Source organism: Pagrus pagrus (genome assembly GCF_965226575.1).
Source record: "Pagrus pagrus genome assembly, chromosome: 13".
Classification (NCBI taxonomy): domain Eukaryota; kingdom Metazoa; phylum Chordata; class Actinopteri; order Spariformes; family Sparidae; genus Pagrus; species Pagrus pagrus.
The window spans coordinates 10,627,120-10,651,352 of record NC_140197.1 but is presented as its reverse complement, the minus strand read 5'-3'; the positions used below and the strand labels follow the sequence as shown (position 1 = coordinate 10,651,352).

General features: G+C 43.3%; 1 protein-coding gene across 6 annotated transcripts in view; it reads right to left on the bottom strand.

Moving 5' to 3' along the window:
- Positions 1–15,164: 15,164 nt before the first annotated feature.
- Positions 15,165–24,233, bottom strand: part of plppr2a (phospholipid phosphatase related 2a) — a 60,646-nt gene continuing 51,577 nt past the window's right edge. For 3 of the 6 annotated variants that reach the window (XM_084371600.1, XM_084371599.1, XM_084371601.1), the window contains 5 exons: positions 21,372–21,492; positions 20,531–20,781; positions 20,156–20,332; positions 18,806–18,933; positions 15,165–17,834 (listed from right to left, as the gene is read on the bottom strand). In XM_084371600.1, the coding sequence (XP_084227726.1) occupies positions 17,726–17,834; positions 18,806–18,933; positions 20,156–20,332; positions 20,531–20,781; positions 21,372–21,492 (786 nt within the window). In that variant the 3' untranslated portion in view covers positions 15,165–17,725. Of the gene's footprint in view, positions 18,103–18,789; positions 18,934–20,155; positions 20,333–20,530; positions 20,782–21,371; positions 21,493–24,233 lie in introns of all 6 variants that reach the window. The other 3 variants (XM_084371604.1, XM_084371602.1, XM_084371603.1) reach the window with 3 other exon arrangements.

Below are 24,233 nucleotides of genomic sequence, written 5' to 3'. Positions count from 1 at the left end.
CACACACACCCTATCTGACCATCTATCACTCTGCGGCTGATACAGCTGTAGCATTACATAATACTGCTGCATGCCGTCTGTCAATCACTCAATGGTTCGATTTTTCAGCACATGCACAATGTGGACAAAAGACGTTTCATAAAGGCTGCGAGTTGTCAAGGCAACATGCTGAGGTCATTTCCGAGCCAAGATGACCCCGGTGGTCAGGCGGTGGTGCTGGGAATCTGAAGCGATCAGAGGCTGAGCGAGGAGCCCCAGACAGGACAGTTGTAAGTCCTGCGCCCCGTCCTGTTTCCTGCCTCTTTGGTTCTCTAATTTCTACTCTCTGTCTTTCCTCTGTCTCTCCCCCTCTTTTGCAGTCTGCTCAGATCCCCGTGGTATGAGCACATTTCTCATTCCCTCTCCTCTCTCCCTCACCCTCGCTCCCTCAAGATTGCTGCTTTATTAAACAGACTCTCCCTATCTTTCATTTGCCACTCTCCCCACCATGCTCCCCACTCTCCGGCTCTCTCTGTTTTTTATTTATTCTCTCTTTTGCCCCCTCCCTCCCTCCTCAACGCACACATCGCACTGGCTTTGCATGCGTCAATGCATTGCTCAGCAGTCATTTCTGTACATACTTTTCAGCTCCATCTATAGCCGCCGTATTCGGCTTTGTGCGGAAAAACCAAAGGCGACAGAGAGAATGAAAGAAAGGCTTCTCGTTTCTCTCCTCTATATGTTCACTGCTCTCTTCGCCCTACCTCATCTCTCTCTTTGTTCGCTCTCTACATCGCTCCCGCCCTATGTGCTCCCTCCATCTCTCTCCCTCTCCCCGTGCTCCCTCCATCTCTTTCAGACCCAGGGCAGCTATATTTAGCGGCAGGTTAACTGCTCCTGTCAAAGGTCTGATTTGTATTCTCTGCATGCAAGTCTGACTCGGGCCTCGCAGCAACACAAACAAAAGGCCCTAGTTTGAATATGCACTGAGCCCACTGGCTTAGGAATCAAAGCCCTCTCTCTGCCCCGCTGCCAGTGGCGCCACCTGCTATGGAAGGGGAGGGTGGGCGAGGAGGAGGAGGAGGAGGTGGTGGTGGTGGTGCTGGTGGTGGTGGTAGGGGGGCTGGGTCGTGGGGACTCAAAGTCAAGCTCAATTCACTCCAAACGTACACATTCATGCAGGGAGGAGCAACCCGGCTCAATGGGCCTACTTCACTCTGTTGCACCACGCACTCTGAATGTGCAATGTTTGAGTAAGAGGGGGGAATAAGGAAAGGGTCGCGCCCCTGTACCTTCCTCTCTGGACGACGAGAATATGGTATGGCAGGAGGGAGGGACAGGGCAGAAAATAGAAAAGGAGCCCTCGCACAGGAGACGAATTGAGAATAGAAATCTCCCTTTCCTCAAAGTCTGCCCGGGGCTCAAGTGACAGGGCAGATTAAAGTGAAAGGCACATACATTACACGCTACTGTACATATAAGGACACATGGGGAGTCCGCGGATTTGAGCTGGAGGAGAGGTGTGATACACCCTGCTGCTTTCTGCTGCCTGGTCTCATCTGGTCCGGCAGCAGGCTGTGGGTGACAGCCTGAAATGGCACCCCGCTACATCAAGAGATACAGTCACTCTGCTCCACATACCAAAGCAACGGCAGCCACAGATGACAGTTAGCTACGCCCTGCCCCCCTATACTGTTGCTACTCCTGTCAGGCTTATAACTTTATTATGACGGTGGTGACGTATTTATTATCAGAATTCTTTATTTAAACAAAACAAAACAATAGGTTCGATCAATAGCCTGATTTCAGACAAAGAATGCTTCTCGTTAGCCAGTCTCCAGAATTAAATGTTGGCAGTTAACATGATTTGTTCACATTTGTACATGTTACACAAACGTGCTACCGTATGTGTCGTATCAGGTTTACATTACATATTTATGACCTGACTTTCAAGGGGTGATGGGGTTAAGCTAGGCCACAACGCTGCCCCTCCGGTGACCGCAGCTCGAGAATGCGTTTCAACATTTGTAAGTGATATTTTCGCGGGGACCTCGAGACTATTTCCAGCCCTCCAGCCAGGGTTTGTAGCGAGCAGGGCAGGTATTTTAAGCCAGAACATGATCTTTTACTGACTTCAACCAAGTGTTTTTTTGTGCCTAAACCTAACCAGACCGTAAGCACAGCGTCTTCACAACATAAGATTGAAAATTGAACCTATAGAAATCTAAGATATCTGTTGTTTGCGGAAACACATTGCCAGCATTTATTTTGGCAATCGGGCTCCATTTGTAGCCGTGACCATCGAAATTTTATGATTACAACAACAGTCAGTACTACCAGCGGTCTTTTTATCATTTGCAGTTTGTTAGTAAAGGTAACATTAGCTCGGCGAGTTGCTTGACATCTCACTTAATGGCTACATGATGTCTTGCCACCAAAGAGTGGGACAGAGCTGCTAATGTTACCCTGAACTCTGAATACTACACAGTTGATATGGTAGTTGTGAAGTAGCCTTTTTTTTTTTTTTAAATTAACATGTAAGACCATAAAATAATACAGAATAAAATGCTCCTTAGACTTGGAAGTAGCTTAATGCTTGGTTACTGCTGTAGGTAGTAAGTTAGTCAGCCAGTTGAGCAGAAAAAACAGTTTATCCACTACTCACACTTTTGATCTCGCTTTAAAAACACATTGCATATTATTTTGGCATGTAGTGGCCTGCTTTAAGATATGATTGGACAGCTGCAGTCTGCAGAGGGGCTTTGGATAGTAAATCCACTTGAATTTTAGTGATAAATTCAGGTGTGGAAATAGTATGTTGTATGATGGATCCAACATGATTAACACCAAAAGCCCTTGCGCCATCCAGTCAGCCATAATCCTATTTAGAGTTTCTGCAGGATTTATGCTTATACAAACATATAGACAGACCAACATTCACATTCACATCTGGGGTTTCGAGCTCATCGAAGCTGCCTCAGTTTGATCAACTGTATCTGATTGAATCAATTGGTCGATTGAGTCAGTTTGGGCAATGAGTGAGAAGTGAACTGACACCTTGTCAGAAACATCACATCAGAAAAATCTGCATCTAATCATCGCTGAAGTTGTGCTACACAGTGTTGATTCTAGTGGCTTTCCCAAGAAACCAAAAAAAAATAATATTCCAGGATGTAATTTGAGTTGAATCTGTTAAGGTCCTGTAATAACATGAATTTGAGCTATAATTTTGCATGACTGCATTATGATCTATGTCTGAGGTTTATGGCCATGTGGTTGGTAAATATTTTGAATGCAAACAGTGACAGTTGGTGTCCAGTCTGCTCAGTCGGGGACTGACACAGCCAAACAATATCAACAAACATGACCAGTGATTGCATGATTCAAAAGGGGGCTTATCCAATCAAAACCAAAAAAAACAATCTCCACATAACTGTTTTTAAATTGTCTATTACATTCGAGTGGCGTCTCAGAGTAAGACAAGTGAAAATGTGGTAGGAAAAATAGGCCGGGTGCAGACATGTAATGAATACATTTCCTGGTTGGCAGAAACATATTTGAATATAATTTCAAATGAGGTGAGGTACACTTTGTCTATTTTGCTCACTGGAATAGCTTTGAAAATAGATGCATTACCTGCTGAATAAAACAAGCATTTCCCCCCTCAGCTAGTTAAAGAATTTCCACAAGTACTATATGACAGTGTATCTGACAGTATATCAGTCCAAGCTACTCAAGACCAGCCTCAGCTCGGAGATGGTTTCGCTTTCAGTAGGGGAATGAACGTTCCAGGAAGAACAGACAGTTTGCTGCAACACTTTAGATTACAGTGTGATTATTTAGTACTCTAAAAGACGAATACCTATATCTACCTTCCAATAGGTGATTTAGAGTCCCCACATTTACAGGCAGCAGGCTGAAGAATTATTTTATACATTACACATCTATCCTGTTGCTAAAAGAAAGGAAGACAGGAAACATTGGGCAAGCCAGGTGACAAGGATAATACTGCAACGGTGTTAGTGATGTTATCCCTTTTTAAAAAAAAAAAATTATGATATACGTGCAAACATTTTTATTGCTGCTGGGGAAAAAACAGTTGGCTGAACTTGCAAAGAAGGCTGTTTTTATAACTGAAGCTACCATATAAAAAACATATATAAGCTATATAAAAAACAAGAAACAGAAATAGGAATAATATGAGCTGATTTGTAACATACTGCAGATGTATGTTTTATAGCCTGCAGGGCCTTTCTGTTGCGCACATCCACATGCATGCATATACATGCGAGAAGAAAAACCTACTGCTTTTGATTTTGTTTTGTTGGACGTCCACAGACACTACAGATGCACCATAGAAGTGCAGTGTATGTGGGTGACTGCATGTGGAGATTTCTTCAAGGAGATTTCTTCAAGTGCTGCAGTGCATGCATATATGAGTTAGAGTGTGGAGCGATCCGCAGGTACTTAAAAGATATCCGTATATGATGTTTATCTTTATTATTATTTTTGGCCCTCCTGTGAGGACGGAGGTGCAAGTAGGGTAAGAGATGGATAAGAAGCGATTGTGGTTGCAGCATGGTGTAATGCAGTCCATTAGAACGCTTTTGTGGCGTGGCCAAGTGAACTATTAGTGAATGCGTACACTTTCACCGACTAACTCACAAACAAAGTTTAATGTTCTGTATTGGACATTATACAGTAAATGGTGTGGCAAGGGATTCCTCACTATGAGGCGTGTGCTTCACTAAAATTAATAGTAAATTATTAAAGAAACATTATGTAATTTTTTCACCTCAGTGAGAGGGAAGGATCACAGCGTTACATACATGTTTACTGCAAGTTTTCAGGGCATAACATTGTTATGACGTAACGAGTTTTGTTTGAAGTTAGCACCTACATTAAATGTGACAAATTGTTACAGACCTGGGATTCGTGTTTACGACAGCGGTGTTGCACTCAAGAACTATGGTGGGCGCCAAATCGCACAACATGCTGATTTCTACATAATGTTGCTTTAATTATTTACTAAGTAAAAGTGCCACATATATAATGGCTCCTATTCATGACATAGCTATTGTATAAGGACAAATAAGCCTGTTGGTCTGCTGTCTGTACCCTGTGATGATTCAGTATGTACTGTGTAATATTTATTTCAAGGTCCCTCCGAAACACAGATTTGTTGTTCCCTCTACGTCCGTCCTTCTACCCACAAAGTATTTCATTGGTACGCTGCATGGACCACACATTTACACTGCTATTTGCAGCCTGCAATTCAAAACATTACCAATTTGTCAATATTTTTTTTTATAGAAGTCTTGGATGTCAAACCTTATTGCTTTAAGATTGGAGCCCCATCCTTCAGCTACATGACAGGCCAAGCTTCCACACAAACAAAACGCCAGGGGCAGCTTATAGTGACAGACGAATGTACAAATATTTACAACGTTTTACAGATGTTTCTATTCCATAAAACAAATCACTGCTCGACATCTCCGCCTGCCTCCCTCCGTCCTGTCTTTCTCTGTCAGTCCGTCTGTCCATCTGAAGGCTGAAATGCACTGCCGAGCCCCGCAACCATAAACACTGAGCGATTTTCCCGTTTTCAGCTGTCTCAAGCAGACTGGGAGGTGTTTTCAGCTTTATGGATATTGACTCCTCCTCTGCTGTTTGATCCTGGCTGTCCAGCTTCAGACCGGAGCCTCTCAGCTGGCTGTAAAGCCGGTGACAGCTTCCGACAAGTAGCACCCACATAAAACTGCATGTACATGTATTGTCCAGGCCTTGTCAGACAATAACCAGGTCTGTCAGTCAATCACTCTCTCAGTCAGTCAGCCACTCAGTCAAGCCTGGAATGAAATGTTTTGTTGTGAGGTAGACCGTGGGGAGAGGGGGGCTATAGTGACGTTTAATGCTTCACACACAATTAGGACTATGATATGCTTGTTTTTCATTTATCCTGATAAGTAGGGTGAAATAGTGCAAATCTGACAGCTGCAGTGCGGTTGACTTGTCTTGACTGTACTTACACCCATCAGCCCGGTCTCCTCTCAACAGCTCACTCAAGGGGAATGTCCTCATTGTCTATTATCTCGCTGTTTGTCCATGTGTTTACGTGTGTGTGAAAGAGGTCCTGTGCCTGTCATCAGTCAGATTTACTACAGCAGCAGCGTTGGCAGGCAGGCAGGGGTTACTCGGGTTGGGATGCGAGGCAGCTCAGATTGGCTAAGTCCCTCAGGTCCTCCTGTATGTGTGCGGATGAGTGTGCGCGCCCTCGCATGTGTGTGTGTGTGTGATTGTGTGTGTGTGTGTTTTTCAGGTCAGCACCTCGCCCACAGCCCACTGATGATGTCCATGCCTGATGATGTCATGGTATCGATCAGCAGGGCGTCTGTTGTGGGATTTGGTGTCAGTGTCTGGAGAGAGAAAAAAGAGGGAGGAAGAGAGGATGGGGTTGATGGGGTTAGGTGGAGACAGACAGAAAAGTAACAAAGATAGATAGATAGATAGATAGATAGATAGATAGATAGATAGATAGGTAGCTTACAATAGTTAAGAATTGACAGTGGGGAAAGCTTGCTGCTGTTGCCTGCCAAGCAATACAGAAGTATCCAATGCCATACCACCACAACACAGAGCAGAGTGGTATAAATATTCTAACTGAGAGTTAGATGATAAAATTGATACCACTCTCATGTCAGTGCATTAAATGTAAAGCACTAGCCATTACCTGGTTAGTTTACAGGAGAATCAACAGGGGGGAAAAGCAAACCTTGGCTCCATGTAAAGGTAACAACATCCCCCTACCGGCACATAATAGCCCAAAAAATGTTGTTATTTATGCACTTTATGTTTGAATTAAACAAACAAGATATAACATGTTAATCAGTCAGCTTGAGCAAAGGATACTGAAATACAACACCACCCCAGCCACAGTCTGTTCACCCTGGCAAGTGATACAAAAGTATGCACTGCTGTAACACCAGATTACAGAGCAGCTTCTTTCCTTTTGAAGAATGATAAGTAAATTAAACTTTCTTATGACTAGAAGGGAATTTTAGAAGTGCAGTAGGTTGATTTTGTTACCTTTTAACAGAGCCAGGCTAACTGTTTTGCCCCATTTCAAGCTTTAATGCTTAACCAAGCTAATGAGCTGCTGGCCATAGTTTCATATTTAGTGATCTGACATGGGCGTGGTATAAATATTCTAATTCAGAGTTAGATGATAAAATTATTACCACTCTCATATCAGTGCATTGAATTTGAAGCAACGGCCAGTCTGTTCACCCTTCTGCCGTCCGACAAGCGACACAGAAGTATCTCCTGCCGTACCACCGGACTACAGAGCAGCTTCTTTCCTGTTGTAGAATGACACATAAATGAACCTTGTACCTATTTTCTATGACAATTAGGGAGTTTTAGAAGTGTGGTGGGTGAATGTTGTTACCTTTGAAAAGAGCCAAGCTAAGCAACTTTACGCCAAATTAAGCTGATTGGCTGCTGGCTATTGTTTCATATTTTGTGGGCAGATGTGGGAGTGGAATAAATATTCTCATTTAATTCTCTGCAAGACAGTGAATAGTAGGAAATGATCAAAATACTTCTTCCACTATTGATCTTGTGCCAACTTGTTAAACATTTTACAGATTTATAGATAGATAGATAGATAGATAGATAGACAGATAGATAGATAGATAGATAGATAGATAGATAGATAGATAGATAGAGTGTGGGGAGGATGGTGCGCTCAGTGGCTTACTGTGAAGTGAATCAAGCCCTGTTACCATCCAGCACACACAGGGGACTTGTATGGGGGAGGATTACAAACCTTCCTGCCAGCTCCGGCCATCATTTAAACCTACTTCAACATCTCATGCAGTTTTGATCGATATGTTGCCAAGCATTAGGATCACATTAACGGTGTGAATATATGGACTTACGAGATATTCTAATAAACATTCACTGCCGTCACCTCGCAAGAATGGGCCTGCTTTGCTCCGTCATCGTGCCAATAATTACTTTAATGAACATCCTCCAGTGTGATAGTGGGATTTTATGAAGTGGGCAGAATCATAAAATATACAGTGGGTTGTTTTTATGGATTTGTGTCCTCTGGGTTTCCCTCCGCTGCCTCGGTGTAGTGCAGCACCTCCATCACATTGACAGTCAGTCAGTGGGCTGAACCATTGCGAAGTGCATTGTGTAGGCTTGTACAGTACAGTTAAGCTACAGCTGCTGCATTAGGGGCTTGCATGCTCCGCTGTGTGCTATACTGAAGAAAGAGAAGAAGAAGGGAGAAAAGAAAAAAAAAAGACGTTTTCCTCCACCTCCTCCTCCTCCTCTATCTCTCGCTATCCGCTTCCTGGAACCTGCCCATGCAATTGGATTTAGTGTCTGTCTGTGTGCCTGGCTTGTCTCAACCCTCTCTCTCCACCGCTCCATGGCACTCCACTTCCCTCTTTACTGCCCTCCTTGGCTCGTCTCTGCATTCTAATTGGGCGATAATGCAGCCGGTGTGGTCCACAACTACAACACTACATGACAGTGCAACAACAATAGTGCTCCTTCAACAGGCTCACTACTGACTGTGTATCGAGCTGCTGCCGCCGCTGTGTGTGTAGCTTATACTGTGTCTGTTTACATATTTGTGCGTGGCCAGTGTGATACCCAGGTCTGGTGTTACAGTTGCTGTTTGTGTTTAGATAAGGAGGCGAAAGAGGGAGCAGGGATGGGGGATGGAGAGATAGACAGTTCATTGTTTACCTTTATCGATTGCACTCCCTTCTCATCTCGTGCTCGCATTCCTATCTTTTCTACAGCACACGGTCAGTTTTATCCATCCATCCCACAAACCCTCCTTTACACCTGACCCTTTACACACTTATCGCTGCTCCCATTGCCCTGTGCTGCTCCCTCTGCATCTGCTCCATGTTCAGCCGGGGAGTGGGGAGCTGGCCGAGTAATGGCTGTAGAAACGGCCTAATAACATTACAGCTGCCATAAGGGTGGGGAGGGGTCAGGCAGGGTGAAAAAAAAAGGGATGGGGTGGGGTGAGCGGGTGGGGGTATGTATGAAGGGTGAGGGTTGGTGGGGGTCTAAGGGGTGGGTGCTGTGAAGGAGGGAGGGGGGGCAGGGGGAGGGGCAGGTGCATCACTAATGGCTTTTTAAAAAGGTTACAGCATGTCGCTCCCTCTTCATAATGGGGCCCTGGCTGTGCTGGAAATGCAATTTCCGGGAAAGATAATGCAAGGAGTGAAGGGCTGTGTGTAGAGGGGGGGGGGAGTCGAGGTTGGGGGTTGGTGGAAGGAGGATGGGCGGGCGGACGGTGTGTACCTTGCGCTTATGTTCAAGTGAAAGAGGGAGAGAGCGATGGAAAGAGAGAATGAAGACGAGGGAAGAGGGGGAGAGGAGAGTGCAGGCGTGAAAAACCGCGGGGGGTGGGAGAGGTGTGTGTGTGCGTGTGGAGGGGGGTGGTGGATTTACAGATTTTCGTGGTTGCTCAGATAAAGCAGAGGAGACAGAGTGAGAGGAGGAGAGAGGTATAGAGGTGGAGGGATGTGCAGGGTATAAGCTGGAGGAGATACAGGGGCTATCTGCCTTGCGCGTGTGTGAGCGCATCAATAGTTAATGAAGACATTATCTGTGGACACTGGGCTCGTGTATCTAAACAAACATTATCCTTCAACCCCTTCAACATCCTGCATGGTTGGTTAAAGCCATGTATACTAATTAACCCCCCGCTCCACAGCTGGATGGGAGTCTCAACTTTGCCTGATTGAATCTTCCTGCTTTTCAATGGGTATCTGTAATTGCTAGTCATGTTAGAGGGACGATTTAAGTGTATACATTATGTTCTTGTCGGGCGCTGCACACTTTGATGCCGTAGTAATACTTTCAATTTATTTCACACCCTCTGCACATAACACAAAATCAATAACTCACGGTTATGTGTAATTTCATTGAGTCAGCCTGTAGTTCTGCCTGAACAATTATAATTTAACTAAATTAATATTGAGCTGACATCTGGTATGTGTGCATGTGAGTGTGTGTGTGCGCGCGCGTGTGAGACAAGTGTGCGTTGTTTTTCATGTAAAGAGGAAAGAGAGGAGAAGCAGAGGCAGAGGAGAAACATAAGAAGTAGCTCTACACCTGCTGTAGCTTACACTCTATACAAATTCAATACCAGCCACGCACACACACACACACACACACACACACACACACACACACACACACACACACAAACACACACACACACACAAACCCGCTCTCCTCCCCTCGCCTCCCTTCCACGTCTCTGTCTGTCCCATCATGACTCATCCGGCTTGTCTCTCCTCCTCTCCTCCACTTAACCACGATGATGACATGTGCAACTTCCTCAATGGAGCGCCTCAGCTGACTGCGCCTCACCTCCCAACTGTCAGGGGGAAACTGATGCCCCTGAAACCAACAGCACCTGCTTTTAGAAACAGGTCCCAGCAAGATAGAAGACAACACGGGGCGGGATGGAATTTGAGATTCGAGTGGGAATGCCCCGTCGTCTGGTTGTTATGGATTTTCCGTGGTGCCTCTTGCCTCCCTTTCCTCCTCATCTGCCACCTGCTCGCTCACACTGCTGAAAAAAAAAAAAGAAAAGTTGAATAGGAATGAGAATGTAAATTATGGCCTGCGACTAAATTTGAGAGCGAAAATGAACTGAATTAAAACTTTTTAACAATGTGATGCCGTTCACATCGTTCCATGCTACGTTCATCCCTTTTCTCTACAAACTGAGGGCTGCAATGGCAGGAAATTTAGCACCTGAAATCCTAAGTAGGATGTAAAAACTGAAATTCATAGTTATTAGCTGGTCACTGTCAGTTTTACAGCTGAAATGTTAGCCGACCTGTTTAAGCTAGCTAGCTAATCAAGCCAACGATAGCTACATGAGTCAGAAAATGCTGTCTCCACTTTTTAGCTGAGTCATTTTAAAAAGCAAGTGTACATCTTGTGATACATGCAAAAAGACATAACAACATAAAATACAAAATGTTTTTGCCTTCCAACTCAGTCCTGTTTTGCCAGCTTACTTCCAAACAGTGTGTTTTCAGCTTTAATATTACAAGAGAAAAGGCTTGTAGGATGATTACCTATCCCAGTGGGACTAACTAATGTGTTTGGCAAACTTACCTGTGTGAATTTGCCAAATCCCAAAAAGTGAGAGTTGGACACAGCTGCTGATGTCACCCTCGAATCTAGCAGCATTCTGGGAACAGTGAGAAAATAATCCACAGTTCATGCCTGGGACAGGGTTTTTGTAGAGTAACTCCACATACTTCATGTTACAAATAGCCATTGTAAGTAACGCTCAGCTACTACTGTAGGCTACCGTACATAGTAGTCAGCTGGACAAGCTAAGGTACGCAGCTTATGTTAGAGCAGGTAAACACAGTTGAATCCATTTGTTTTAATTCTCCTGTGTTTTCGGAGTTTGAAAAACCAATAAAGATAGTACCTTCGACTCCTTACATAGCCTTCAGAGTATTGCTCTGTCTCCTCTTCACTGTAAGCTTTACAGGACTACTTTGTCCAGTTAAGGTTTCCAAAGCTAACTAAAGCCAAGGGAATAGCCAATGGACCAATAAATGAATAAGTTATAGAAAGGTCAAAAGTTGGAGATGCTGAGGTCATCGGTCTAAATTCTCAGAGTGCAGCTAGTGTGAACAAGACGTTTTTGGCAATCCACCAAAAAAAACCTTACAATTTAGTCTTATTTAATCCATTAAAATGTTACAGTGTTTCCTTGAGCTTAATATCCACAGTATACCGGTATTTGTTTTTCCTCTTAAACAGTAAAATGAAAGTACTTGACTCTTTATGTCCACATATTATCCTCATTTAACGGTGCCTCGTCTTTGTGATGCTGCCTTATACACCACTCGTAGTAATGCACACGCAATAAGACAGTAATATCAGACATTTTCATTTTCATATTTTCATTTCCGAGGCACAATATGATTACCCTCCAAGAAATATCACTTACATCTTATTCTCTAGTCCCCTTTTCTCTGCCGCTTCTTTCCCTTACATGCACCGTCATCCACAATCTGTAAAACACTCAGCACTGTGTTGCTATTAAAACATTTGGTCACACTGATCACGTTTACCTTTCACAAACCAAATAAGCACGCTGGTTGAAAATAAAATTACCTAAAATCACTAGAAAGCTCCTGTGATTGGAATGCGCAGAGGAACGCGGTGGAATTAAAATTCCCTGCAAACTAACAGAGGGAGTTGTGTTGCCCACACTAATGAGGCCTGTATGGGCAGAGAAAAAGAGGCAGAAAGACGCTGCAGGTGGGATTTCACCAAGGAAACAGCGTCATCCTTTGAACCTCTCTGACTGGGATGTTTGGTGGTCGTTTAAATTCAGTCAAGTAGAGGTTTTTTAGGAATTGCAGGTGCATCTCTCTAAAGTCTGGAGGATTGAGCTGGCTGTAATTAGTGTCAGCCGTACTGTAAGGTTTCTTTGATCAGCTCTTCAGTGTAATTCGGGGATAGTGTTCTCTGTGTTTTTGTGGCTGCGGATTCCTAAAAAAACGAGTCAAAAAGGCGCTCGCTGTGGAAATCAAGCGTGCAGAGGGAAGGCTGTGGAGACATTGATGTATAAGTAATCCTTTCCATTATCTGTGGCATTAAGAAAATGGATCTCATTATGTCTCATTAGCGTGCACAGGTGCAGATCTGCTCATTAACGACTGTGATTGTTCCTTTCATTTCATGACACAGCTTGAGAAATCTCCTCGTGTAAGATGTCTGAAAAGATGAATGCTGGGTTAGGATTGTCTCTGTGAAGCCCTTTCAAAACATATACAGCACATGATGTACATTGCCATCTTGTGGATTTAACCTGCAAATGCATAACCTCTTGACAGACATGAGTCATATAGATATTCCTAACAGGCGTATGTTAGAGTCACCTCAAGGAAACTGCTCATTTTGGTGTTATCTTTTAATTTCACGTGTTGTAGTTCCATTTTGTTGTTCCCCGACCTGCGTTAGTTACAATTCAACTTCCTTGTGATCCACATGAGAGAGCTGCACATTTTAAGACAGTATCTAAAAAAGAATACAGTCAAATATTACAATCTCGCTTTATATTTTTGCATGATGCATCCTTATGAAGGTTCGGATCCATCTAAGGTGCATGGTGGGTAAGAACATATTGGTCCACATGATGGCAGTACTGAGCCTCTCAGCATAGAACAGGTCTCCTTAACCTGTAGGTTGTGTCACTGATGGAAGGTCAGGGCAGTGAGATGTGTTTGAGTTTTTATCATATATTTAGGGTCATACTGTGTATATTAAGAGAATTCTGCTGACTTTACAGTTAAAGTTGGAAAAGTCTGAGAAAGTAAGCTTGATGACGTCATGATTAAATGTAGTATGAATGGATCAAGGAGTGATCAAGCTCCAGAATCAGAGTCTTGTGTTTTCGGAGCTACTTTTAAAAAACAAAAAATCCACTTACTGATTGTTTTCTAAGTTGTCTTGAAGAAGGCAGAGTCGTCATCGCATGAACTAGAAGTGGATCGTCAGTCACATGAGAAGACGTACTCATGAGGGATGCCTCCGCTCTGTTCAGGGACAGTTGGATTTGAGTGGCCTCCTTGATCTTGAGCCATGTGGGGAAGAAGACTGTGAGGTGCAGCTGAAAGCTCTTGAAAAAGCTAGTGAGTGATCCTTGTCTGTATTATTGAATTTACAGTATGTTAAAAAGGGGAGATACAGATTTCAAGCTAAAAAAAACACTGGTTGCGGCAATTCCCATGATGCAACAAAGAGCATCTTTTCATTGATAAGATCACTATTTCAAGTACTGTGTGTACAAGATGCTGCACCCCAGATTCAGTATCAATAAACCTTCCTGCACTGTGATTGGACAAAAAAAACAGTCCAATCATCTCTCCTTATAATGGACACAAATAACCCCGCCCCCACACACACACATACTGCACACCTGTGTGTACATGCACAGAAGATGAACGCACCTGCCCACAGAACACCAGTGCGCACACACACACACAAACACACACACAAAATCACACCGCATCACTGTGTGAATTCTGCGACAAAACAAACAGAGCACACTGACACAGACAGCTTTTCTTATTGCAATATCCATTTATTGTTCTCATCACACACATCTTTACAAAAACAGAGGATTTCCTGCAACAGGATCAAAGGAAACGTGTTCCTCCCTCAGAGCTGCAGATCTGAAGGAGACTGGTGCTTTTTTAACTCACACGTCACTCAACAGCACTGTGTTTGTTCTTTGATTTAACTAAAGTACCTTCAGACTTTACAGGAAAAGTAAAGCTGTGGTTTGACGGTTGAGCCAGAGGAGGACATATTCAGACCTGAAGGGAGTATGGCTGTTTATGACGGGTGTTTTTTCTTGTGACGTTTATTCATCGTGCCGAAGCAGCGCTCACACAGTGAACTCTGATTCAGACGCTGACTCACTGATGAGTAAAAGAGTTGCTGAGATTTTGCACAAATGACGAGCTTGTACTTGTCGTCACTGGTTTGAAAGTACTTAATGTATTTTTTGTTATTGTTACGTTTTTTCAATTAAGGTCATTTTAAGGCATTTCTGCTTCATCAGGACAGTGAAGACTGGAAAGCAATGAGGAAAAATATGAAACAAAGGGATGTCATGCAGCAAAGGTCATGAGTAAACTTGCAACTTTGCAGGTACATGGTAGATGTGCTTTGGCTGACTGGGCCATGTCACAGTTTTTAGATATATATATAATTTTTTAATCAAAGTACACAATGCTGAGTCAATCTCTACGCCATCTTGATGAGGGTAATTCCTTAATGACTGTACTGCACATACAACCACATGGTCATGGATCGGTTGAAGTTATATAAAAAAAAAAGCAGCTTCCTGGTGTGATTCATGATACCATTTTAAGGTAAATATTGGATGTGAAAAATTTTTTTCTCTCTTTTATTGTTAAAGACACGTTCATGGTTGTATGTTAGCTCACACAGCCCAAGGTAAAAGCCAGTGAAGCTGACACAAAGCAAGCAAAAATACAACATGGATATTAAAGCAGCATTAAGTGATTTTTAGTCATTTTTGGACATATTATCACCTTGTGAAGTCGTCATGGCTAACGTGTTTCGACTTTCTTGTGCTAACAACATTTTTTTTTTGTCTTGATTTTGGGGACTTACATAATTTCCAACTAAACCAGACAGGTTTTAGATTGAAATTCTTAAAGAAAAAAATTAACACAATGGATCAAATGTTTCTGCATGATGTCATAGAAGTTGCTGATAGCAATAAACTATATGGATTGTTTAAGCATCTATCAGTCTCAAAGCCGTCATTAACCTTGTTTCCTGCACAGAAAAAGTTATTAAGTAGTTGTTAAACATAGCGGAGCATTCATCAGTTAAAAGCCAGATCTTTTTCAGCAGGTGGTGGAAACAAAGAATTAACACAGTAGTGAATACTGGATTTTGATTCATCAGGCGGCAAGAAACAAGAATCAAAATGAAGGCTAATGCTAATGTTGCTCTGTGTCTGCTGGATGTGTAAATAAATGCTTATAAATTAGCTGTAATATTACAAGCCTAATAGATCAATGACAGCTGCTTTTACTAAAATGATTCTTTAAACATATTGTATTTGTGTTGGCTTTTCCTATGCTAGCTTTCCTGGCTTTAATATGTATCTGTGTAAGCTAACGTAATACTGTGAACATGTCTAAAGACTACAACAAAAGAGGGAAAAACTACTTCAGGTCCACCATTTATGCTGATATGATAACTAAAATGAATAAGAGTTTCAACTTAATGAACACACAGTATGTTGTAAACCACGAGTGAACAACAACTCTCTCAGTTGAACCTTGGTCCAATGGGCACGTAGTCTGATTCAAAGGTTGAGCCATCTGGGGTGTTTTCCAGCCACTCCAGTGTTGGTTCAGAGTGGTTCAGCACCTTTATACGCACTGTTCTTTATCATCAAAATAAATACAACATTTTCCCCCAATCTCTGCACTGAGTGTTGGTGATGCTTGTGTAAAAATCACACTCTCGATACAAAAAGAGTTATGTACAATATCATACAAATGATTTTCAGTGATAGAAAGTGGAGTAAGGGGGAAGGGACGTACGGTAACAGCCAGGTTAGGGGATACAAGTGTGATTGTGCTTGTGTGTGCTTTTGAATTTGTTTTAAATATACGTGTGCTCTGTAAAACAGGTCTTTATTCTTGTGTGTGTGTGTGTGTGTGTGTGTGTGTGTGTGTGTGTGTGTGTGTTCATGTGTGTTGTCCAGCAGAGGGAAACATTTCACAGCACAGTGACGGTATTATAGGCGAGAGACCACAGGGAGGAGAGCTGAACAGAGGTTGTAAAAAGATGTGCTGTGTGAGGAAGAGGAGGGAGAATAAAAAACATGGATTCTGAGAGGGAGTGTGCAAATCAAAAATCAGCAAAACTGTCACGCCACATGGAGCGCTTATGGCAACCACACCGTATATACATGTCCATAAATAAATCTGGTAATAAAATTAATCGCAATAAATACATGACTCGGGCAGTCCGTAGCAAGTCTTTTCGAGCCTCGCCGAGACAGAAATGACAGTTCAAGGTGAGCGACACCGTTCATGAGTGAAATCAAAACAAAAATAAAGAAGTCTGTTGGCATCACAGGAAGTGTTTTGTATGAAGGCTTCTCGTCTCAAAAAAAACATACAAAAAACAAATATTTGCTCCTGAACGCGATGCGCTTTACTTGGCTCACTGTTGTGCCACCTGCAGTCGGGAGCTTGGCTTTGTCTTATCAAATGTGTTTGTATTTCACATCGTTTTTTTTGGCGAGGCTGCAACCATCTGAGAGAAAAAACATGAAGAAGAAAGCCAAGTGAAGATGTCGGTACTTTCATCCTGTTTGCTTTTGTCTGACACTTCTGCTGTGAGATACGAAATAGATTCTTTGATCCGAGTAAACCTCGTGCGGAGCTGACTTGGGCACTGCTACTCAGACTACAGTGTGAGTGAGGTTAGGAAGTGGGTGTGATGCTGTGTGTGTGTGTGTGTGAATGGGGTGAGAAAAGGAGACAAATGGAGGAAAAGAGAGTGCGAGAGTGTGTGCGTATGGCTTCCTAAAAGGGTGTTTTTTTTCACGGGTAAATCTCAGCAGCATCCTTCAGCAGGTTTCTTTGGTCCAACATGGCAACCTCCTCACATCAAAGCGGCGTCCTGGGAGTCACACGGCGAGTTCACGTTTAGCTTTCAGCTTGTGCTTCCTTCAAACGGGTCAAACTCATTCATACCATTGTAAAAAAAAAATCTCAGTGGTCACAGTTTGATGTGTTTTTCCTCAGAGAGCACACCACTGGAGATGAAAGTGAGCTTCACATGATTGAGTTCATACAAAAAAAAGTAACAACAAAAGTCTTTAATTGTAATATTCAAAATGAAAAAAAAAGACAAAAACGAAAGAAGATGTACCTGACTCTGTACTGAATGTTCAGCTTTTTACTTTACTGGGTGTCCAGCAAAGAGAAAGTCTTTGAAGAGTTTGCCTATCGGTTCCCCGGGGGTTGAGAGGGCAACAGGTGGGAGTGTGTGTGCATGTGTGTATTAGGGGAGGTCTAGACCTGCGTGGAATAGGAGCGGTGCAGCGTTGCGTACCGCCCAGCCGGATGGGCGGCGCAGTGCGGCGAGTGCTGCTCCGACTGGTCTAGACTTCGCTGGAAATGGAGCGAGACGGTATGAGGACATCGGGGGTGGCGGGGAACCGATAGGGCTGATGGTCATGTGATCTCGGTGAACGGAGATCCCCGCGGAGTCTGCAGGGGAAAGAGAGGAGTGAGAAAGAGAGAGGACGGGGCAGAGAGAAGGCGAAGGAGAGAGAAAAGTGAAGAAAAGAATAATCAAGAGCAATGCAAGGGATGAGGGGCGGGAGAAGAGGAGAAAAACAGATGCATAGAGCCGAAACAGAAATAAGGCAACGGATGACGGAGGGGTGACAATGACAGGCAAAAAAGATTTTAAAGTTGGTTAGAATGGTTGGACGTAGGTGTTGTAAGGCGGGGAGGAGGAGGAGAGTGCAGGATGCTGGAGGAGAGTGAGGGACAAGGGAGCAGATTGAGAGGAGAGAGGCAAGGTGGGAGACAGAGGAAAAGAGGCAGTCAGGTGAGGGTTAGTGACGGTGACAGACCACAGAGGACGTAAGACATCTTCCTTAAAACTTGGACGTGGACCCCCTGAGAGAATATATTTAGAAAAATGCAGCACTGTTGAAGTGAACTTGAGGGGACCTCTGTGCTCCCTACAACGTTTTATAATTATTTTCTTTTAGCCTCAGCTGAATTCACAGGTTTCCTCCAGCCAACTGCTTTGCATTATATCAGAATGGTAAATTACAGCGTGTCAGCCAAACTGCTGACTCACCTCAAAGAGATAAGCGATTCTCTAAACCCCTGAAAACAAGGAAATGTGCAACACTGTGGTGAGTGTAAGGGATCGCCTCTCTCCAGAGCAAGCGTGCACACTAGAATTTGTTCCGTCCTCTCAGCTGCGTCCTTATCGGCCGACAACAAGGCTTAGAGATTTAAAGGATTTACTTTGGTGTTTTTGTTGGGACTGGGGGTGCAGGTGGGGCTTGGAGCATGCATGTTTGGGGATTTGTTCTCTTTGGGGAAAAAGGAGGACAACGGATTCAGGTAGGAGACAAGGGGGGAGAGTATCTCAGCCCCTCTCTTGTGAGCGCAGCCGTGCCTCACACCCACCCCCGCCCCTTACCTGAGGGCCACTTAACTTTTCGAGTGGACTCTCCACACAGGGCAGCGTCACCATCGGCATGCCAAGCACGGACTCGGGGCGATGGGGTCGCGGCGGGGAAGGACTGGGCTGCATCTGCTGGAAGTTGTTAATCACACAGGTCACCTGGAGAAAAAAAGAAGGAAAGATATGAGAAGTGACCCTGTGCTAAACCTCACACTCCACTGTGGTTATCCAATCATAGATAATAATGAGCATTAGCATCAGCTAACTACACTCATTTGTGGGGTTAGGCACAGGACTGGAACATTCATCCTGTGGGAGCCAAGATTCTAATATATCGGATTTTAGAGTCACAGAAGGGACGACGTCCTACTTTTTATTTGGTCTGGCTAAATTTGCATTAGATGTACAACATTTGAATTTCTTGAGTCTACTACAAATACTAGCACAATGTTCTTCCTGTATTTCCATGACTTCGACGTTCATCACCAGCTGATGAGGGTGCTAACTTTTTGCTCGGGACGTGTAGCGTCAGTATTTTGGCACCGTATCATGTATAAAGCCATTAAGTGCTTACCTGTATTTAAGACCCTTTTGCAGGTTTATCTTTTTAAAATGAGTCAGCTTGACTTATATACAAGTCAGCTGTTTTTGCATTAGCTTACCAGGGTCTCTGCCATAAACGATGTTAGACCTGGCAGCCAAGTGGAGAATGGGATGTCAGAGAAGTGGCTTGTCACTCAAATAAGAATAGCTGGTCTACCTTAAAGGTCAGTACACCTTAAGTAAGTCTGGGTCAAAGTTGCTGCTATTGCTAACCCCCTTCACTTTAATCAGCAGGTGGCAAGCAAGACACGGGATGTTGGCTCGGGTCTGTACACACATCGCACCGCTATGTTCACAGCTATTACGTTACTGCTAACTTCACACTTAACCTCACACACGCTCTCTTTCTCCTTCCCACTCTCTCTCGGGCCGCACACTCGCTAACGTTATGCACACAAGTTTGCGACTTGTATAACACATTTTAGATGAAAAAGAAAATAGAAAATACATTTTAAAAAAAATGTCTACGATTAGGCCCAGTGGAGAATTAATGAAGGCCTAGTGGGCCGCCGTCCTGTAACACACTGGCGGTAAAGCTGGCTTACACTAGTTGACCACAGTTGTTAAAATCTGCTAGTGACAGGCATCACCTACAAATGAAAAGACTGCTTTTGTTTATTCTATGTGAAGGCAGAGATGTTTGAAACCTCCCTTCATTAGATATAATACAACTGTTTTATAGGTTGAGTAGTCCTTAAAGCAAACCAAGCTTCATGTGTAAGATTGGTAAAGGAAACGCTCAAAACATGTCTTTCTTTCTTGTCTAGTCTCTCCTTACCAGAAATACAGCGATGGATCCACCAGTGAAGAATCCCGCCAGGACGTCAGCCCAGTGGTTGCGGTACTCAGCCACCCTGACCACGCCTACTAGCATGGCCAGACAGAGCAGGGTGAGGCTGATGGTAGGCTTGGTCAGCCGCGTGCCTTTGGTCTTGAACACCAGTGTCACGTACATCTGCAGGAAGGCATACAGGAGGGCACGCACAGTAGGGTACAACGAACAAAGGAAGCAACACAAGACACAACCCAACTGAATTTAAAATTGAATTTCTTTGCCAAAACTGAAAATTCTCTCAGCAATATTTACAATTTGAATTTGTTGGCATGCACTTAAAGATCTTTGTAGAAGCACTCCCAGCATGCTAAAACCTACCACTGTGTACACCGCAGAGAAGACACTGAGCGCTGCGTCCTTTGATGGGAAGGATTTACGCGCAGACATGACAACCAGCGGGTTGCCTGTGCAGGCCCGGCGCTCTGCGATGTACTGCATGGTGGACTGGCAGCCTAATGCCGTGTAGTTTGGCCGGCAGGCAGACAGGAAGTGAGGCGTCTGGTTTCCCGTCACCACCTGGCCGGCATTGGCAAAGATGGTGGTGGTGAACAGGCCGAAGGCATAGACACCTGGGTGGGAGATGAGGATGCGGCAGAGTTTGGTGAGGTGGGGGTGTGTTAGGGAAAAAAAGGAGTAAAAAACAAAAAAGGTAGATGGAAAAAGAGAGAAAAGTTCAAAGACACCTCAGAAGATGAAGAAAAGCACATAAGATGTCTGACAGAGAGAGATATCAAAACGCGTAGCAGAACTTTGAGATAAAACGGGTGATAATAAGTTTTTCCTCCCTAAAATAGCGCCAACACATTATCAGCTGAGGTGTGAAATTGCAACAGAAGCCTCAACCTCAGCTGATTCAGCTCGAGATGCAAATTTGTGGACTGCTTAATATTCACAAGTGCCACGATCCTGCATATCTTACCCCAAAGATTATATCGCAGTTTATCATCCAATTAACAGCTACATGTCCTTGCTCTGGTTGGCAAATTCTGAAGTGTAGCAGGTCACATTCTCACAAGTCAACCTTTCTTTCATGTTATTTTCATCTTTTTTAATTTGTCTCTCACTCTCCCTGTGAAAACCACACACCTAGACACAAAAATGAACCTTAACGGGCCGGCAAAGAGCAGAGGGGCTGTGTTGTACAAAACGGTGTGCTCACCTAGGAAGCGTATTATGCGTCTCAGTAGGGGGTTGAAGTAGCAGCAGTCTGCAGTAACAATGGTCTTCTCCTGGGTTCCCTCTGCCTTGGTGAAGAAGGCACACAGCTCTCCGACAAGAATCTGTGCACACACAAAGAAAACAGAGCGGGTGGTTGAAAATGATGAGAGTAGCTTTGTACATACATCTGGTGCACTGAATTCAACGTATTGAATGACCAGATGTATTGGGGTTTTGCCGCCCAGCACCTCTGTAACAACACTCAACCACACTCTTACAAATGCACAGGTCAGCCACAACACAACAACTTCTAAAACTGCTAGAAATGGTTTGATTAATGACATTCAAGACAGAAGTAAGTGCAGCAACAAAGTGTGTTGATTGTCCCAACTGCCTGACAGAAATGTTTTTAACTGGAATCTTATTTTAAGTAGCAAAGTTTTGGTATTGATGCTCAAAGAAATGACTTGATTATCCAATTCAATAAATGTTTCATCAGTTGACTTGCCAGAAACTTTACTAATCATTGCAGGTATAATTATTACTACTACCCCCCCTCGCAGTGCAAATGAATGCACTGAGACACCTTAGTCATCATGTGTTTTAATAAGCTTGGACTCCCTGGCTGTGGTCAAAAATAGAAGCCATTGTTGCTGGGCGCTCAAAGCTTTATTGTCCTCTTTGTGGGTAGCATCAGGAGGTTATGGTCAGGTGATTGTGTTCAATTCACTCCCTGCGAGTCTGAACAGCGGCGCTTCTCCAGGCTGATGATTCCTCAATGGACTGCAACTGTGAGACTCATCAGTGTAAGAGCCTCCAACACTCAGAGATGCTGGCACGGACTAAAACTCAGCTCCCTCAATGAATAAATATCTATGACAGAGACACACTTAATCTTAAATCACCCTGACAGTTTCCATGCTCTGCTGTGACAGTAGCGGGACCTATTTTAACGCTGACCGTGTTCCACAAAACCATCAGCCTCGTTCTTCCTTTTTCCATATTTGACATAATCCCCCATTTATCCCCCCACAGTGACAATGTCTGAAGCACTGCTGTCTGTGGAGAGAAAGCAGCAGTAAATGAAAGAACTACAGAGAAAAAAAAGAAAGAAAGAAAGACTGTGCAGGAGAGAGACAAAAGAGAGATGAAAATGATCATGTTAGGTCTAATGCTTCTGGGCATTGCCAAGCGGGTCCAGCCAAATCAAATGAGTTAATAGCATGCAGGGACCCAGTCAGTGCAGCAGCGCTGTGAAGTGCGTGCCCGGCCGAGTGCTTTCTTCCATTAGTAAAACACAACCCTACTGGGTGTTCCATGGCAACCCTCTAAACACTAACACGAGCACGAAATCAAAGCTGAGGGCTTTAATCAGTGGCTTCAAATCAGAGATGTTGGGGTCATCGTCGCACTGTGGAAACCCATTTATGGGCCAATTAAAAGACAGCATGGCAGCTGTTTCCATGGGGACTGTTGGACTGTGAAGGGTTTGAGCATGTGTAAACCTCACAACGTGAGATGATGGTAGTGTACTGTCACTCACAAACAAGTGCTCTTGAACACTTGCCTCGGGCAAAGCTGTCAACCAGTGGGTGTTTAGACTTTTTAGAAGCACACAGTAGTACTATTACTATGCCTTTTTTGTCCAATATTGTTTTTATAAGTGAAAGCTTATGCTATGAATCTGTGATAGGCCTCTTAAAAGAACAGTTTACCCCAAAATTTAAATTCAGTCATTATCCTCTCAAGTTACGTAGTCCACAAAAAACTTCTTCCTAGCAAAGCAGCACTGCCGCGTTCTCCTAAACAACTGAAGTAGATGGGGACTTGTCTTCAAATGTAAAATAAAAACAACCAAATAAAAACATAAAATGGCTCCATACAGCTAATTCAGCATGATACAATTCTCCAGAATTCCCAAATCTCAAAACTGTTTTGAAAATAAGTTATTTAAGCCAAAATCTTGGAACAGATTTCTTCTTCCTCTTCTTTTTAATCGCAGTTTAAAAGAAACAAACTTTAATCAAATTGTAAGTCGCTAAGAAATCTGTTAACTTTGAACTTAACTTTTCCGGTCGATAATTGGGTTTGATAAGCAATACTTTGAAATTTTGTGTTAAGCTTTTAGGCTTTGGTTTTTGTAGAGCTTTAACAAACATGAGAATGGGCTTTAGAGCCTTTACCAGAGCCAGGCTAAATGTCTCCCCTTGTTTTTAGTCTTTATGCTAAATTAAATCTGCCACCTGCTGGCTGTAGCTGGTGGATATCGATCACATGACTAATTTGAGACACACATAAAAATGAAGATAACAAGCTTCCATCATGTCACTGTCTTTAAATTAGAAAAAAAGAAGGGAAAAGAAGAGAAAAGGAGAAATTGATCACAAATGCAAATGTAACACATGCTGGGGAAATACAAGCTAATAAGCTAATAATGTTTCTCAATAACTTGTTTTGATGCGTTGAGTAAAAAAGCCTTTAGTCATTATAGGTTATGAATATAATTGGGCAACATTCAGCCACTCTGATTTATTGATTTAATGATGAAACATGAGTTGATTTCATATCACTGATACACTTCTACAATGTAACAGAGTTTATTATGAAGCAAACATGGAGTCAGTTCTCAAAGTTGGATAATAGAGCTTTGTTAATTTGCTTTGAACCACAGTTCATGAGGTAAATCTGTGTGTTTTCTTTACCTGCTTATAATGTGCTCACAACTTGTAGCCCCATTTTTGTCTAAATAAGTCTAAGAGATTCATCTGCACACACTACTTTGCAAAAACCAAACAAACTCACAGCTACATTGCCACCCATCACTTCTGAAACCAAACCGATGCACTGTGAGATAAAGGTCTGA